This window comes from Lissotriton vulgaris, unplaced genomic scaffold, assembly GCF_964263255.1.
Source record: "Lissotriton vulgaris unplaced genomic scaffold, aLisVul1.2 SCAFFOLD_927, whole genome shotgun sequence".
Classification (NCBI taxonomy): Eukaryota; Metazoa; Chordata; class Amphibia; order Caudata; family Salamandridae; genus Lissotriton; species Lissotriton vulgaris.
Genome location: NW_028252711.1, coordinates 578,100 through 597,088, shown reverse-complemented (window position 1 = coordinate 597,088; position 18,989 = coordinate 578,100). Strand labels below are relative to the sequence as shown.

At 42.9% G+C, this 18,989-nt stretch overlaps 1 protein-coding gene across 1 annotated transcript in view; it reads left to right on the top strand.

The window, feature by feature from the left end:
- Window positions 1-18,989, top strand: part of LOC147662065 (uromodulin-like) — a 595,050-nt gene that overhangs the window by 189,630 nt on the left and 386,431 nt on the right. Inside the window, exon 3 of the mRNA XM_086951137.1 lies at window positions 12,657-12,758. Within this exon, the coding sequence (XP_086807263.1) occupies window positions 12,657-12,758 (102 nt within the window). The remainder of the gene's footprint in view (window positions 1-12,656; window positions 12,759-18,989) is intronic.

Here is an 18,989-nt window from a genome sequence, read left to right as displayed (position 1 = left end):
GAAGAGGCCGCGAGATTTCCTGCTGTGACTTAGCTCAGGAACATGAAGAATGAACATGGATCTGAAAGACAAGACACTATGCATAAAGAGAAGTTAAGTTCATACATACCCACTAGATTAAAGCAACGTGGACAGGTCTTGATCAAACTGAGTTCACTTATCAGGGAAAGAAAAGAAGAAAGTTGGCATGTGGTGCATTTCCGTTTCAGAGGTTATTGGGTTTATTTTTTTGGTTTAATAATTCTTTATTACGTTTTCAGAAAAAGATAAACATTATCAATAAAATGAACACATTATGACTAAAATGTAGCAGTTAATATATAAGAGAAAAACATGAGCAAATAATTCAAAAGAGAAAAAGATAAAAGGAGGTGAAGAAAGATAGAAAGAAAATAAGAGGAAGGAAGAGCTAGAGAGGAGAAGAAGAAAAGACAGAAAGAGAGAAAAAAGGAATAAAAGAAAGTTAGAAATTAAGAGAAAGTAAAAAATTAAGATGCAGGTGCATGTGTAGAAAGATAAGAAGTAAAAGGTAGCCAAAATAGGTCAGATTTCATTTTCTGAGAAGGAGTAAGAGAAGAAACAGTAGCAATTCTGTGTTCATCACAAATGTAGTTTCACCAAGTTAATAATGATAAATTAGAGTTAACTTTCCAACAGGACAGAATCAATTTAAATGCTAGAGCCATAAATAAATCAAACAGCAAAGAAATATGATTTGAAACATCAAAATCAGGTGAGGAGGAACCTAGAAAAACATTTTGTATTGATAATAGAATATTACATTGAAATGTTTTCGTACATTTAGACCAAATAATTTGCCAGAACTTCAATACATTAGAACAATCATAAAGATGATGAATTAAAGTCCCAGTGGACTCAGAACAAGACCAACATAGGGACGAGGAAGTAGGGGAAATCTTGGATATGCAAACATGGGTAATAACAGCTCTACCATAAATGAAGTATAGGGATTGAGTAATACGTGCAGCAATATCAGTTTTAAATAACTTGAGCCATAATTTATCCTAAGAAGAGATAGGAAGTGACAAAGATAAGTCTGCTTCCCAGAGTAATTCTACATAGGATTTAGGTCATTCAGTAACAGGTGATAACAGCATCTTCTAAATAGAGGCAGCGTTAGGCCTATGTTCCTGAGAAACACTTTACAATGGTGAGGGTGAAGTGAGTAATGGAGAAGCTAAAGGGAAATTGTTGGAAGATAAATAAGACTGCAAAGCTGTTGATATTAAAAGATACTCATTAAAAAATGAATCCAGTAAATGATATTGGAATTGGAATTCATGGAAGGAAATAACAGAATTATGCTGGATTAATTGATGAATAAAACTAATTCCCTTCTCCTTCCGGTGTTTGTAATAAAATGATTTACTTTTATATTTGAAAAATGTATTATACCAAATAGTGGAAGACAAAAAACATTGATATGAATCTAGACCATCTGAAAAAATAATATATAATAATTGTCGGGAGTATTTTAACATAGGATTATCTGATTTGAAGGTGCAATTAGACATATATATTATATTTCGAAAAGAAAAATCTTTTAATAGGGAACACTCAAAAACAATCCAACGAGGGATAGGAATATCAGCAAAATCATGAGTTAAGGCAAAAAATGTACAAATTAAAAAGGCAGAATGATATGATTTAAAATCAAGAAAACGCACACCACCTTCTGTTTTGGGACGTTTAAGTTTCATAAGAGCAATGCGGGGTGTTTGTTATTCCATAAAAACTTTGTACAAATAGAATTCATCTGTGAAAAATATAAAACAGGGATCCGAAAAGGTAACATGGATAATGTATAAAGGACATGGGGCACGATCATCATTTTAATGGTATCTAATCTACCCCACCATGACAAATAAATAGGGGAACAAGAAAGAAGGAGTGACTGTATTTTAGTCGTTAGTACATTAAACCTATAATTAATGGTAGTAGATAAGGTAGAGGAAAACCAAATACCAAGGTATTTATTTTTTGTGGGACACCAGTAAAATTTGTATTATTACACATATATTGATAGCAGAGAGAGTTCAAGGGTAAGGCTTCTGTCTTAGAAAAGTTAACCTATATCCAGAGATACTGGAATACAACTGAACCTCATCCAAAAAGGGAGGGAGGGATCAGACATATATACCAGAATATCATCAGCGTATACTGACAATTTAGTTTCTATAGAATTATGTGTAAAGCCAGAAATACGTGAATTAACTTAAGTACGCTCAAGGAAAGGTTCAAGTCATAAAACAAATAACAAGGGCGAAAGGGGACAACCTTGGTGTGTACCTCTATGTAACGGAAAAGATTTAGAAAAATGGTTCTTCACAAAAATACTAGCACGAGGAAAAGAATATAACAGTTTAACCTAAGAAATAAAATTTGGACCAAAACCAAACAATTGGAGTGTATTGAACATGAATTGACAGTTTATTTATTTTAATTTCTTTTTTTTTTCTTTTATAGCGCTGGAATCAATCCCGAAAGGGTATCTCCGCGCTGAGCCAGTTATAGGATTCTCAGTCAGTACATCTAGGTGGATTAAGTGGACAGGAAAGCTTTTTGATAAAGGAGGGTTTTTAATATTTTCCTAAAAGACAGGTAGTTAGTAGTAGTTCTAACATCAGGGGGCAGTTTGTTCCATAAGGCAGGTCCAACTGAGGAGAAGGCCCGGTCTCCTTGTCTGGATTTCTTTGTGGCCGGGGGTTTTAAAAGGGCTTGATTGCTTGAACGAAGGGACCTACTGGGCTGATATAGTACCAGGGATTGAGACAGGTATTTAGGACCTGCACCATAAATGCATCTATGGACCGTGCAGCAGATCTTAAAATCGATGCGCTGTCGTATAGGGAGCCAATGTAATTCCCTCAACAAGGGTTTAGAAGGGGTCCTAGCTGGTACACCCATGACCAGTCTTGCTGCCGTGTTCTGGACCACCTGCAAACGACCTACTGCATCAGCATTCGCCAATGTCAGCAGGCCGTTGCAGTAGTCCAGACGACTGGTCACTAGTGCCTGCACGAGTGTCTTTCTGTAGGTGGCAGGAAGATACGGAAAGACACGTCTAAGTAGGCCAATAGTATGAAAGCACAATCCTGCAATGTAGTTGGTGTGTTCCTTCAGGGTTAGCTTTTGGTCCAACTTCACCCCAAGATTCTTTACATGATGTTTAGATGTAGGTGCAGGGCCGAGATCTATAGGCCACCAATCAGGGGACCAAAGAATACTTGCTTTGCCAAAAAGCATGACCTCAGATTTTGTGACATTACATTGGAGGCAGTTCGTCGCCATCCAACGTGACACCGCCTTCATATTCTATTTCTATTTCTATTTAAAATTATTTGTACAGCGCACGTACACCTGCGGTTTCTTGGCGCTAGTAACTGAGAGAGGTCAGAGGAGAAGTCGCGGGGTAGGTGAAAAAAGAGAGACTAAGGAATTATTTAAAGGATTTGGCGAAAAGATATGCCTTGAGTTGTTTTCGAAATAACAGATATGAGGTGGAAGCTCTAAGTTCTGCAGGCAGGGAGTTCCAAAACGTCGGGGCGAGGGTCGCAAACTTCGAGCCTCCCCATTTCTTTCTTCGAAACCGTGGGACAGTAAGAAAGGATTGGGAAGATGACCTTAGTTCCCTAGATGGAACATAGGGAATGATCTCTGAAGAGATGAAAGCTGGCGCCGTGCCCAGTCGTGCTTGGAAGGTGATAGATGCAAGCTTAAACTGGACACGGGCCCAGACGGGAAGCCAATGTAAAGCTTTCAAGAGAGGAGTGGTATGAGAGGATTTAGGGAGTTTGAACACCAGGCGTGCCGCCTGGTTCTGGATCTGCTGCAAACGCCGAAGACTATATGCAGGGATGCCTGCATATAGGGCGTTGCCATAATCCAGGCGGGATACGACCATGGCAAGGGTGATAAGTTTTAGTGCATCAAAAGAAAAGAAACGGGACACCTTGCGAATGGTGCGAAGAGCCAAGAAGGAAGAAGAAACCACAGAACTCACCTGGGAGTGAAGGGTAAGTTGTGAGTTGAGCTTGATGCCGAGGGTTTTAACCGAAGTGGAGGGAACGGGTGGGGCACCAAGGGAAGGGGCCAGAAAATGGGGGACCAGGGGCTGGATGAACCACCCGTCAACACCAGCTCGGTCTTATCTGGGTTGAGCTTAAGATGGTTGTGGTTCATCCAGTCTCGGATATGCATCATGACAGTTTGAAAGTTGGAGATAGAATCGGGGGAAGAGGAAAGGTTGAACACAAGCTGGAGGTCATCCGCATAATTAAATACGGTGACCTCCATTTGTTGCAATGAAAAGATAAGAGGGGAGATGTAAAGATTGAATAAGAGGGGGGAAAGGGAGGAACCTTGGGGAACCCCGCACTGAACGTCACGGAAGTCTGCAGTGAAGTCACCCAGGCGAACAGCCTGGGTGCGGTCCCTCAGGAAGGAGGATAACCAAACCAACGCGGTACCCCCGATCCCCGCCGCCCTGACACGGGAAAGTAAGATGGAGTGGTCCACCGTGTCAAAGGCGGCTGAGAGGTCGAGGAGAACCATGGCCTGAGGTTGGTTGGTGTCCATTCCCTCCCTGAGGTTATCAAGGACCGAAAGCACTACAGACTCCGTGGAGTGTGCGGGGCGGAACCCGGCCTGGCGGGGGGCAAGGGCCCCGTTCTTCTCCACGAAAGAACTCAGGGCGTAGGTGACGTGACGCTCGAGTACTTTCGCCAGGAAAGGTAGGAGAGAGATGGGGCGGAAATTGGCTGGGATAGAGGGATCGGCACCAGGTTTTTTCAGGATAGGGACTATAACAGCAGATTTAAGTGAGTTGGGTACCACACCCTGGGATAAGGAACTGTTGAGAAGGTGGAGGGAGGGATCTGAGCAGTTAGAGAATATATGACGGAGGATATGAGCCGGGCAGGGATCTAAAGGAGACCCTGATTTAACAAGTGGGATTATGGCATTTATTGATTCCTTGGTTAGAGGTGGGAGGGTGGTGAGATGGTCCTTGGGAGGAGGACACTGAGGGTCCACAAAGGTAGGGGAAGGCAAGGGAATATTGGTTTTGATAGTTTCGATTTTTTGAATAAAGAAATTATTTAGGGAGTGACAAAGTTCCAGTGAAGGGGTGGGTTTGAGAGAGGTTCGGTCCGAGAAAGCTAGATTGTGAACAATCGAAAAAATTTCCTTCGATTTGCTTTCGGCTGCGAGGATTTTGGAGGAAAAGTAGATGGTTTTTGCCTCAAGGATGTTTTTCTTATATAGAGTCAGGATGTTTATAAACTCTAGGCGTAAGGAGGGGCAGTAGTTTTTCCTCCAGGCCCGCTCAGCACGCCGCACCGCCAATTTAGTGGCTTTGAGATCTTCATTAAACCACTGGTTGGCGTCTTTCTCTCGTTTGGTTGAGACCCGCTTCAGAGGAGCAATGGTGTTACAGCCTGCAGAGAGCCATTGATCAATGGCCGTGACCTGAGAGTAGGTAGATAGATCTTGGAGGAGGGGAGCGGAGGAAGTGAGTATGGAGGATAGACTGTCAAGGTCTACTCGGCCCCATGCTCGGGCCCAGGTGTTTTTGGGGAGCGAGGGCTTGATCGGGGGGTGAATGGGAAGAGAGAAGGAAATCAGGTGATGATCGGACCAGGTGCAGGGTGAGATTGAAAGGGATTCAACGGGGCAGTTGGAGGACCAGATCTGGTCGAGAGTATGACCTTTGACGTGGGTGGGAGAGTGAATGTGGGAGGTAAAGTTGAGGGAGAAGAGGGTATCTGAGAACTCCTTGGAAGATGGGCATTCGGCTTGGTCAGAAGGCCAAAAATTAAAATCACCCAAAAGTAAGATAGAAGAATTGTTAACTGTGATAGTAGCCATAACATCCAAGAAATCCGGGAGGAACAATAAGGGAGATTGGGGAGGACGATAGATCAGAATACAGGTAAGAGGGGGCGTGGTGGAGGTGGTACGGATGGCTAAAAACTCAGTAGTAGCGATATCAGGAAGGGACAGGGGCTGAAAGGGGAGGTCGGTTCGAGCGATGACCGCCACCCCACCTCCGGCTTTACCATGAGGCCGGTCGGCCCGGATGGCGTAGTATGGAGCTGGTAAAGTAGCCAGTAAGGTGGGGAGGGAGTCGTCACGGAACCAAGTTTCTGTTAAAAAAAGAAGGTCGGGGGCATGGAGATCCAGTAGGACCGACAGTTCATGGGCGTGGGCAACTGCAGACCTAGTGTTTAGATAGATAGCCGTGAGAGACCTAGGAGCCGCTGGAGCTGTGCCACCGCTGGAGGGAGTCGGGGGCTCAGGTTGAAGCCAAGGTATAATCAGAGGGGCAGGAGGGGCTAAGCCAAGAGACGAAATGTGGGAGCGGGTGGAGGCAGATAGCGGCCATGGGCCCCGAAGGCGGCGCAGTTGGGCAGGAGAGTAGGTGGTAACGCGAGCAGCGTGACATGCCCCTTGCCCCGGCCGGTCGCGGACGAGCGCAGACGAGCTTGCCTTAAGCGCGCCTTCGGCGCGCAATCGTCGCGCCCGCTGCGCTCGTCCGCTGCGCTTCCTGCCGAGGCACATAATTTATATTGATTGGTTGGAGCGTTGGAGGGGGTGTGGCCAACCGAGGTGGGCGTGTCTCGTGGCTCGCCTCGCCGTCAGGAATGGCGCCCAAGATGTAAATAAGCGTTGCAGCGCGAGGCGCGCTGTTCAGAGAAGCAAGGGTCAAGCAGTTTTAAAAAGTACAAGGTATTCATACCCTCAGCGAAGTTCTCCTTGACTTTAGAGTCAAGGGAATTGAAAGGGTAGAGGAGCTGGGTGTCATCAGCGTAGGAGATCGGTGTGAACCCATACTTCCGCACAATCTCAGCAAGGGGGGCCACATATACATTAAACAATGTAGGGCTAAGACATGAGCCCTGTGGCACCCCCTTCGTGAGCCCCCTAGAGGTGGAACAGAAGGGGCCCAGGCTGACAGATTGTGATCTCCCGGAGAGGAAACTCTCCAACCATGATAGTGCTAGGCCTCCGATTCCTACTCCTTGCAAACGGCTGAGAAGGATGTTATGGGCCACGGTATCGAAGGCTGCAGACAGGTCCAACAGCACTCAAATCATAGAGCCACCTCTATCCTGTGACATTTTGATCTGATCCGTCACAGAAAGAAGGGCTGATTCAGTGCTGTGGTTGTGGTTGTGGTTTATGCCATCAAAAACCTTTTCGGCATCTAAGGACAATGCTTTGTCCTTAGATGCCGAGCTTTGTACTTTAGCAAACATGCGAGCATTTTCCGAAGCTAATCTGCCCTTAACAAAACTAGCTTGTTCTCTCATAACCAATAGTAGGATAATATTCTCACGGCATGAGGCAAGGATTTTAGCAAATATCTTACAGTCATAATTGATTAATGAAATGGGGTGATAGCTTTTACAGAGGGAATGATCTTTAGCAGGTTTGGGAATAAAGACAATCAAGGCCTCCATAAAGAAACCAGAAGCTTTGGAATAAAAAATAGATGAGTTCAAAAGGGGCAAAAGTTTGGGAGCAAAAATAGAGGAAAAGGTGGAAAATAATTCAACAGAAAGACCATCAGGACCTGGTGCTTTCGATTATTTTAAAGGATTTGAGGAGTTCCTTTATCTCTTGAAGCGTAACCTCTCTCTCTAGTAATTCAAATTCATCAGGAAGCAGAGGGGGTTTAGGGAGGCCTGAAAAAAAGGTGTGAACATTTTGATTGGAGGGATTCGTATCATCAGATTCTAATGTTTGATAATAATCCTGGAATGCATTAGCAATATCTTTATCAGAGGACGCTAAATTATTAGTAGATTTATCAAGAATAGCACAATATTTTTACGTTCAGATTTAATTTTTAAGTATTTGGCCAGCATCTTGCCAGCTTTATTTTGACCCCCCTGTGATCCTAAGACTTAATTTTAAGAAGGACATTACATGTATCAATTGTGGAAATCTTGTTAAGAGCAGATTTGGCCTTAAATAATTCATGGAAAACAGAGGAAGATCTAGAAGTAAAGCAATTATGTTACAGCAGTTTGAGTTGTTGTAGTAAATTTGTATACTTGGCCTTAGTGTTTATTTTCTTTTTTGCTGAGTATTAAATAGTAAAGGCATGGAAGGAGGCCTTAAAGGCATCCCAATATTTAGTAATAGAGGTGTCTAAAGGATTTTTAATAGTAAAAAACTTGTTAATAAAAGTACTAGCTTCAGTTACAAAAGCAGTGTCTGATAATAAAAAATTATTACGTTTCCAACGACCGCATTTTGGAGAACTCAGGGAAAGATCAAGAACAGAAAAGATGAGGGCATGATCAGAAATACAAATAGATCCAATCTCAGAGGAATGAATTTATGAAAGTAAGGGTTTACTAACCAAAATATAATCAATTCTAGAACAAGTATTGTGAACATTAGAAAAGAAAGTAAACTCAAGGGTATCAGGGTTACAGGTCTTCCAAACATCATATAATGAACGAGAGACAATGGCATATTTAAATGATTTATGAGTTTTATCTGGATTAAATTCACACTTGGATTGTCTATCCAAGAATGGGTCCAACCATTGCTTAATATCCCCAGCAACAATAATATTTGGGCCATCAATAGAGGAAAGTAAAATCTTAATACTATTCCAAAAGTCAGAGTCTGGTTTAACAGGGCAGTAAATATTCAATAAGACAAGTTCTTTATTTTGTATAACAACCTTAGCCATTACCCAGCGTCCATCACTATCACATTGCGTAGATAAATTTTATTTATGAAATAGCATAGCAACATCACCTTTCTGATTAGAAGCTGAGAAATAAACAACTTGACCCACCCACTGTCTCTTCAATTTAAGTGATTCTATATCATTACAATGCGTTTCTTGAATAAACGAAACATGAACATTCAGTTTAGGGAAATGACAGAGTACCTTTTGTCTTTTGACTGGGTTTCCAAGACCACGAACATTCCACGTGACAACATTACACATAATGGAGGGAGGAGAGGGTAACACATGAATGGAGATAATACACTTCAGGAGAACAGCTGGAAGCAGAATAACACTACTTATTATATGAATACAAAAAACTAAATGTGTGGCAACAAATAACAACAATAGGCACGTGCATCAAGCAACATATTGTCAAAAAGACAGAATAAACAGAAAAAATAGGAGAAAGAAAAGAGGATAAGAAGAAAAAAAGATAGATGAAGGAAAGATATCCGATCTAAGAAAAAGAGTAAACAAAGTGAGTATGGAGTGTAACTGCACCAAGAACAGATGGAACAGCAGAGGAGCAAACTTAAGAGGTAGAAGAAGGAACAGCCATAGGAAATCTATTAGAGAGAGATAAGGGAGAGAAGCTAAAGACGTGGATTAGAACTATCCATAGAATTTGGTGTGAGACTGAGCAAGAAAAAGTTCAATTTGACAGGATCATCAAACGAGCGAGAGGAGCCATTATGACTAATTTTACACAAGCAGGGATGCAAAATGCCATATCGAATGTCTAACTGTCTCATCTGAGTACAAAGTGCAAGAAATTCCTTCCTTCTGGCATTAGTAGCGTTGGAGATATCCTGCAAGGGAAAAATGGTGTGACCAGCTCAAAAAAGACTGCATTTCACCTTTGCTGCCTGTAAGATGCTCATAAGGTCTGCGAATTCCAAAAATAGCATTATAATTCCTCTAGGTCGAACAGAGTTCGGTTGAAGACGCTGTCTATTCAGTGAAGGCTCTAGAGGAAGGTCAATGAGCTCTGACAGAAATTTTTTTAAGAAAAAGGAGAATATCAGCACCTTCCAAATTTTTTGGTAAGCAATAAAGGCGAAGATTATTGCGTCTATTGCGATTTTCAAGGTCCTCAGTGTGAAGCTTAAGACGCAGAATCTCCTGCTCTGGAATAGGAATTTTGATAGAGACATTGTGTAGTTCACTAATACGTTGTTCCATGTCAAATACCTTTGCTTCCATAGGCACGTGCATCAAGCAACATATCTTCAATTTGTTGGAGTTTATCCTAGGTAGGGTTATGCGATGACAGAATGGGTGAGGGGGATCATTCTTAGCCCTCTTAGGTTTTGTACCAGATGAAGAGGCTTTGACATGAGAAGAATTTTCACTGTCCATAGTGAGACGTCGAGAAGGTCGAAAAAACACTTTCAATGAGACCTCAATCTGCCTCAATGCAGAAAAAGAATACATTTTCCTTCTCCGCTGGAGATTTAAAGTGGACAGGAGTTGGTTTAAAATAGTACGTAAGCGCTCATAAGAAGGCACTTTTGACCCCTCAGAAAAGGCTCTCAATATGACTAAACATTAATGAAAATGAAATGTGGACATCATCTCAGCAACAGTCATTTAAGCACACTCATGAGGGAACAGCAGGAAATGAATAGTTCCTAAGTAGCAAGGAAAAATAGTCAAAGTTGTCAGCAATAGGTCATAATATTGCAGGATTAGAGTTTGCCAGTGGGAAGAGAAACAACATTTTTTGTGAAAAACGTTGCTGAGCGCTACATACTAAAGCGCCAGTTTTACCTCAGTAGGATGTCAGAGGAGATGAGCGGCAGGCATAAAATGGAGGCCCCTCGTGTGTGGAGGACGAGAAAATTGCTGTTGTCGTCATGGGTTCAGGCAGGAGCTGGTAAAAGTGAAAAATGGCTCCAAAAGATGTCCCCATAGCTCGGAGACATCGGGAGAGCTTTTGATTCGCTATGGTGGTAAATTTGTGGCTGCAGACAGTTAGCGAGCTCCGCGATCTAGTGGAGCTCAGCTCGTAGCCGCCATATTGGTCCGGCGTGAGACCACGCCCCGTTATTGGATTATTTATCTTATAAATTATGTTGAGGTTGATGGAGTTATTTGTTTTATAACCATTTAATTGCTCTGTATTGCTTCTGTCTATTTTGGCGATATAGGGCCGAATAAAGATTAAATAAAGAAGGGTCATGAATGGCTTGGCAAACATGCAAGGAAAAGATGGTAATGGCACTGTGTAATCCAAACTGTAACAGCACGGCTGTCATCTAAGAAATGCTGGCAAACCCATTTATCTCCTCTTGGCTACAACTGTAATTACTAAGAAAACGAAACATGTGTGTGGAGGGTCGAGGGGAATATTTACGACCTGTCTGTTCGTTCCCCTTCTGTCAAGATACAATACACACAACAGAACAGACCAGGTCAAAAACGGTGTGTAACTACATTAGTGACTGTGGACAAAAGTGGTGCATATGTGAGTGAGAGTTGTTGTAAACAGAATTTATTGCAAACAAATTGACAACAAATTTGAAAACAAATTTTTTTTAAAAACAAAAGCTAGAGCAATTCCCATCAGACCACCCTTCTGGTGGAATTTACGTCATGTGGGACTTGCTAGTCATTCCTTCCGACCATATAGTGCCGGTGCGGGGAATGGATAACAGTAATGTACATCCTGAAGTGATGCTGATAAACAAGTGCAGTGCTAAAGTGATAGTGATAAATAAAAATGAACTACACGGATTCTGAAGAACGGTTAAACAGAAGTCCATGTGTCAAGAGTTAAAAACACGCCAAGTAGTAAGACTACCCTATGGCGCAGTGCAGAGTGGTCGACATGTTTCAGCCAAAGGGGCAATTGCCCCGGCTTTCTTCAGGACCTAAGACATAATGGCTACTGCAACTACATTTAAAGTGAAAAGTATCAAGAATGTACTACAAACAAGTGAGTTGTCTACCAGGAACTTTGATACTTAAGTGTCCACTGGAAGGAGAGCAATATATCTTCTTCCCAGCTTTGTGTGGGTGAAGACCTCACCTCACCCGGCAACCGCTCGGGAGTATGAGGCCCCGCTCTCTCCGTCGGTGCCCCCGATGTAACAGCGAGCGGAAGTGGACGTAAATTCCACCAGAAGGGTGGTCTGATGGAAATTGCTCTAGCTTTTGTTTTCAAAAAATGTTTGTTTTCAAAAAAAATTTGTTTTCAATTTGTTTGCAATAAATTCTGTTCACAACTCTCACTCACATATGCACCACTTTTGTCCACAGTCACTAATGTAGTTACACACTGTTTTTGACCTAGTCTGTTCTGTTGTGTGTATTGTACCACTGTAATTATGCAAATTCTACGTATACACGTGCAATGCAAATATGTGTAGTGTAAAAATTCAACAGCCTGATGTGCTGCCCTTTTTCCTTACATACTGATTTTTTTACCTGGTCTGACGTGAACCCCAAACCCCATAATGTTCTGTGTACAGGACCTCGTGTTTGAGATATTTCCGCTGCAACAAAAATCTATTATCCATGATGAGCGCCTCGCTGCTTCTCTGGGCTAGATCCTTGTTGTATCAGATATTAAAGATATACTGGTCCTGCTGGGAAATGCTGGTGAAATGTTATCGCAGCCTCATTCCAGCCATGGCAGCCACTGTTCAAAGTGCTTGCACTTTCCTACTGTACACAAGATAGGCCTGCTGAGAGAGGCTGGCGCTGTTCCATGAAAAGCACGAAAGCCCTTGTGAAAAACACTGAGAAATGCATGAGGAAGGCCACACAACCTTCACACAGGGACTGTTCTGGTTTGTTTGGCATGGTTGTCATTAAGCTGCTCTAATATCCACTGGCTGCCTCCAAATGTTTGATCTGTTGTTTTCTTTCATTCCAGAGGAGCTGAACTGTGAACCTGCATGTATGACTGATGAGGTGTGCACTGACAATGCAGGGATTGGGGAGTGCAGATGCAATGCAACCACATATCTACATGCCAGTAAGTTACAGTTTCCCTTTTTATGCATTTTGACTCTATCAGCTGCAAAATAAAATGTATCCAGACAGAATTAAGGTGTTACACTCATCACAAAACAAGATAAAATAAGTTATTCCGCAGCCTTTCCTCTATGACTGTGCGTGGGTATTTCTGATATCGACCCACACTGAGCACCAGATTACAGACATTAAGGTCCGTGGAGGAGGGTCTGTTATTGAGGCATGATGTGGTGCATGTCGCAATACCAGTTTGAAAATAGTTGTGTCTTCCGAACAGCTCACAAACTTTGCAAACAAACATTGACAAAGTCCATAGGTCTTTTTATTACTGGCAGCACACTCAAAAACAAGCATTGGAAATGTGGTCGGTCTCGCCTTTGTTGGAGTTGGAGCAATTGGCATTTTAAATGGCAATGTTTTTTACCATATGCACACAGAGAACTTGTTTGACACTTCATTTGATGCTGTTATTACAAAATAAATACTTAAAAATCAATGAATGGGTCCAGTTTTCTTTATCGTTAATGATTTAATATTGGTTGTGCAATAATGCTAACATAATTGATTGTTCCACTGTGAACCTCTGCTCTTTATAAGCCAACGGTAGGAAAAGCATGCCCTGTACCCAACTGCAGCCAAAAGCCTGGCATCTGCATGAAAAGGCTTGAAAAGAGTCTTGAGTCCTGGCGTGCTGGTGCAAAGGGGCGGTGTGGGAGGCTGTGCCCCAACCTGAGTATAGTAGCTGCTGCAAAGCCTCTAGAGGCAGACACGAGCTGCAGCATGTGCAGTGCTGCTACCATGCACTAGTGTGTTGTGCACAGGAGACTAAACAGACCCACATGAGTAATAACAGTGGACCTGACTGGTGTTTGAAAGGATAATGTTAGCCTGTAGGCAATAATGCCATGGCAGGGAGAAAAAGTAAGCCACTAAGTATTGTATATTGAGCTTTCAGGCCCTCCCACACACAAAGAATCACTAAATAAATGCACCGGCGAGATCAGGAAAAAGGGGGATACAAAAAGAATCTGAGATCAGGGGATGTGAGGAACAAATAGGAGCGCAAGATAGAGAAGTCCAAGTTGTTAACCTCTCCTCCAAACCTCTGACATGGTCTCTCTTCTCAGTAAGGGATCAAGCTTTAACCCATATGAACCAGGAGACATTTGCAGACTCAAAATGTATCTTTTTAAATTCATCAAAGGGTCTCAATCTTAAAAAACCTTTTTCTTGTAACCCGACAATGAACAAAGGGGCAGATGTATCATCTTTGCAGTTTGCGAGTCCTTAATAGCTAATTTTAGCGATTCGCTATTAAGGACTTGCAAAATGCAATGTATGTATTTTTGCAATAATAATTGCCTTTCCTACATATTCCTTAATTGCAAATCGCAAATTGTGATTCGCAAATAAGGAATAACTTCCAATCCATTCCTATGGGCCTAGAGGCCTAACATGGCGAAAGTTAGGCCATCGTAATTAGCCCCTTAGTTTGTAGTGCCACTCCAAATACAAGCAATAGACCCAGAAACACAGGATCAACAAGTACAGGCAAAATGGAAGCATTTATTAGAATGACTCTCCCTAGACTAATTTGACATAGCCAACATCTTGTCTACATTTATTGAAGAGTGAGTACACAATCATCAGCTCCCAGACCGAACTGGGAGCACCTCCAAGGGCGATAGTAGCCCAATTAGTGAAGTACAGAGGCCCTCGTGTGGCACAAGAAACGTGAGACTGAGACTACTCTGTATGTGCAAGATGCCTGTAAAGCCTTCTCTGGGGTGAAAAAGTAACTTCAGTCTGTGATCAGTCCCTATGCCATGGATTATCCCACATGATTGAAAGAAACAATAGACCATAAAGTACATATTTTCATTGGCCACCAGAGAGCTCTCACTTTCCCCACGAATATGTTGCTTCTTTACAGAGTATGCAGAAAGACTCAGCAGAAGACATGGACAACCACAATTGAAGTCAGAGTTCATTTGACATGCAGTGATTACAGTGATGCCAGGTGTTTTTTTTGCATATTTAGTAATTTACAGTTCATATGTAATTGAATTCTAGACTAGAGCTCGATGTACCTCACGTATGCCTTACTTGGTAATATCCCAGGAGTCTTGTTGTGGTCATTAAAAGCTAATGTAATGACACTAGGGTTCACATAGTGGCTTTTCTGTCCTCGCAGGGCCACTTTAAAGATCCTGGTTAGAATTTCCTAGCATCCAGCTATTTAAGTGTTCTTATGTCTAAATAACCACACAGCAACTGTGCGCCTGTGTTTTGTTAGATCTCCAGACATGCTGGGAAATGCGATGGAGATAGGTCTATCGAAATAACGAACATTTGGCCACCACAGTCCACAGCATAACAGGTGGGGTAGAGTATGTCACTCCTAGCCCAATGCTCATTCTTTACTTTAGAATTACATGTTTATGCCACAAGTAATTGTTTGAGCTAGGAGAGGAAAACTTTGCTTCGGGTTGGGAAAGGCAATGTGGGAGATGGGAGTGTTTATTAAGATAAGTCTCTGTTTTACATTGGTTCCTGTTTTCTTATGGAATGGCGCAGAATGCAGTTCTTCTAAAGTACCATTGCAAGTGTTTTTAATGTAATAAGTAAATGGGAAACCAAGATAGAGTTGACTGTCACACAGCCCACGACATATGGTCAGCAAAACATGAAAATAAATAAATAATCAAAGAAATTTACAGAAAATAAGAATGGACGTGCTGGGATGAGAGCCAGATGAGGTTTGTTTTTTATAGGCTGCTCGGGTCTCATTAACAGATGAGTAATAGGACAGCTATTATGGTTGAGTCTGCCTTTCAAAAGCGCTGGCGGTAAAATGCGTGTGCAGGCCAATTTACCTACTAGTAGTACGGCAATTCGAAGACTTACGCTCTAACAATGCAACTCAGGACTCAACAACGCTGTACATGGCAACATCTAACAATAATAAATACCCCACAAATTGCTTTGCTTCAATTAACAGGGCATCTTGTTTTACATTTTTGTTTTATGCTGCCCTCTGCTTGTCATAGGAGATACAATGAAATAAGCACGCATTAATTTAGAAGTAAAATCTTCATGCTATCTCCTTCAGCCCCTTGCTTGCACCAAGTAAAGTTTTTAGGTCTTGCCTGGCGTTGCAGCGCACATGCGCTACCTGCTTTGCCAGGCATATTGTAGTAGGGAATGTTTTAGAAGTGGGGTGGAAGCCCTGCCCATCTTTTTCATTGGCTGGAGTCATCGTCCATAGTAAACGCTGGCTTCCGATTGGTAATGAGGCTTCTTTTTCCCTCCTTGTTACCGCCCTGTCTCCTTTTGGGACCACCCATCAGGACTAGATCGGTTACTTGCGGCATTATATTGTCTCCTTCAATTTGTCGGTTAGCACTTTTTGCCATTATTGCAATGGGCCCTCTGTTTAATGTCTGGCGCTGGCACCCGCTTGGCCACCGATTTCGGGCTTAGCGTTGTGATTGCCGTCACCTCATCCTTTTCCCCTCCGCACTGGTGCACGTGGTTTAGGTCGAGAGGATCCCGTAAACTGTAGATGGCGTGGATCAGCGAGGCCCCCATTGCCATCCACAGGAACCACTGATGTGCTGTGTGCGAGAGGGTGGTCCTGTCATCTTACCATTACAGTGCTGTCACTACTGTATCACTGTCAGGTGCCAAGCGCTATACGGGATGCAATCACACACCAGATGCCCTGAATCTGGTCCCGTCTCCCTCCAGGAAACCGTATAGTGCCCTACAACTACAAAATGATGATGTCGAACAGACTGGATGAAGCAGTAGAATGGATATGTGAGAGTACGCACCTTTCCCCATCTCATGCAAGCATCCCCAGGACAGTAATGTTCCAGACCACGATAAATTAGTACGCGATACGTAGAGAAAATGTTTACCAAACATGGCATCCTCCTCTATCACCGCACAATGGCCGAACTCATTCCAGCTGAACTTATTCCCTCCTCGATCACCTCAGTTAACATGGCGAAAAAAGGCCATTGGGCGGGTAGCACAACCCAGGGCCTAGTCCCTCTCTCACCAATGTACTGCAAGGCCTCCACATGTTAAATTGTATTTCATAACATGACTGTGACCCAGGAAAATGGGAAGGTGACAGACTTTAGGTGTGATGCCTCAAACACAGCCCCAAATCGTTAAAGCCTCTCCCAAACTTTTTTAGGTCCTGCAAAAGGGAAGACCTCCATATGTTTGCAGTGATCCCATTGTGTATGAGGGCACACTAGGATATCCTCTGGAAATATGCGTGTGATCACGTAATGTATTGATATCCAGTATGACCTAGTTTGAGGGGTATGAAATATTACCTCTGAGTATGTCACAAGTATGAACTTAAGTGAGGGTATATTTATACTTCTTACCTAACCAGAATCACAGCCCCGCTAAGGTGTTTTGTACAGTAAAAGGTCTAGATCACAGAAGTAGCTGCATGAAGGGCAATAAATGCATACATAAATATAAAAGAAACTTAACAAGAATGCGATGTAAATTGAGTGCGCTACAAGCGATTTACCGGTTCTTCGTGTCCCTGTACTGTGATGAATGCCAGCATCCGGGAAGTCCAGTGAACTAACATAAAAATAAAGAAATAAAGGGAAGGAGGAAACTCGCCAGGCGGACCACAAATCCCACAATGCCATTTAAACCACCCGCACCACTGCTCCAGCAAATACCGGCCGTTCGGCGGGACCGTAGTCCGACCCAATGACGAGTCCGCTAGCAGCAGGGTGCAGAGATCTTTGTGACACAGGGGTAAGGCAGCCGGCACTGAGCGAGGGGAGATAGGGAAAGTAGCACCCACGAGAAAACAGGCTGAGTGGGTCTACCGGGCTGAGGCAGAACTCTTCCGCAATACCACTGAGAAACACCGAATGTAACAATGACTCGGTGTGAGGTATACTGAAAGGAAAAGCCTCGTAAAGTAATCAGGAAAACGGTTACAAGAAGGACCGCAGAAGTATCCAAACTAGAGGTAACCAACAAACAAGCAAAAACGAACGGCACTTGCTAAATGGAATGCCGTATCTCAGATGACGGAAGAAATTCCCATAACAATCATGGGGCGTAAACCAGGAAAAGGCCAAGCCAAGGCCTAGCCGATAGCAATAGAAACTAGAGCGCAAAGCGCTGAGAGCCAGGGAAACCGAGCTTATGTTCCGGCTCGGCCCCCTCACGCATGCGCATTACGACGAGGCCATCTTGGATTGGTCTCGTCAGTTCGCCGTTCAGTTCCGCGGATGATTGGCAGGTGTGACAGGCATATTATCAAGGACCGGTGTTAAAATTATCGCCGTTTCATCGTCAGGAAACTGCTGTTAAAACGGCGATAATGAGCTTGATAATACGCCCTTGTTAATTCCCATAGAAGCCCATGTTAACATCAGAACATGGGCTAATATGGGAAATAACAGGGGCGTTTTATCAAGACCATTATCGTCGTTTTATCAGTAGTTTCCTGCCGATAAAACTGCCATAATTTTAACACCGGTCCTTGATATTATGCCCCATGTATTCGCATCAAAAAGGTAATAATGACGCTTCACTTGTTTTGACATCTTTAAATATTCGTCCCCTACTCAGTGGCAGTCATTTTATCAGTTTCATCAGAAACAGCGTTTTGATTTAGTGTCGCAGGTATTCAACCTGATACCAAGCAGGCCACATGCACGTTTTACAGAAATCACATTTCCCATCTGTTTCCTAAGATCTGAACTTGGGAGCTGCCTTGTAAATACGTTTCCTGCATCGACCGCAAGAACCCACTGAGCTATTTTATGAGAAATAAAACCTAAAACCTGCAGACTTAAGTGCAGCACTACGCAGAAAACACGTCAATAATGCAACTTTATAAAACTATAGTACAAAGCCTAATGAGGAACACATAGGACACGTGTTTATGGACATTGTGGCACAAAGTTGGTCATAAAGGTATAAGCTACTTTCCCAAAGGCAAGGCTTAAAGTGCAGATTTTGCTGAAAGGTACACTATGCGCTGCAGATAAGCATGGGTGTGTATGTGTATCGGGGGGGGGGTGTTAGTAAGGAGTCTCATGTATTTTAAGGTCAACAAATTGTATTGTAGTGTAATTGCATTTATATAGTCCTTACTACCCCTGACGAGGCGTCAAAGGACTTTCAAATGAGCTCCTGGAGTTAGTGGAAGCGCCTAAAGGCTTCAGTGGCTACA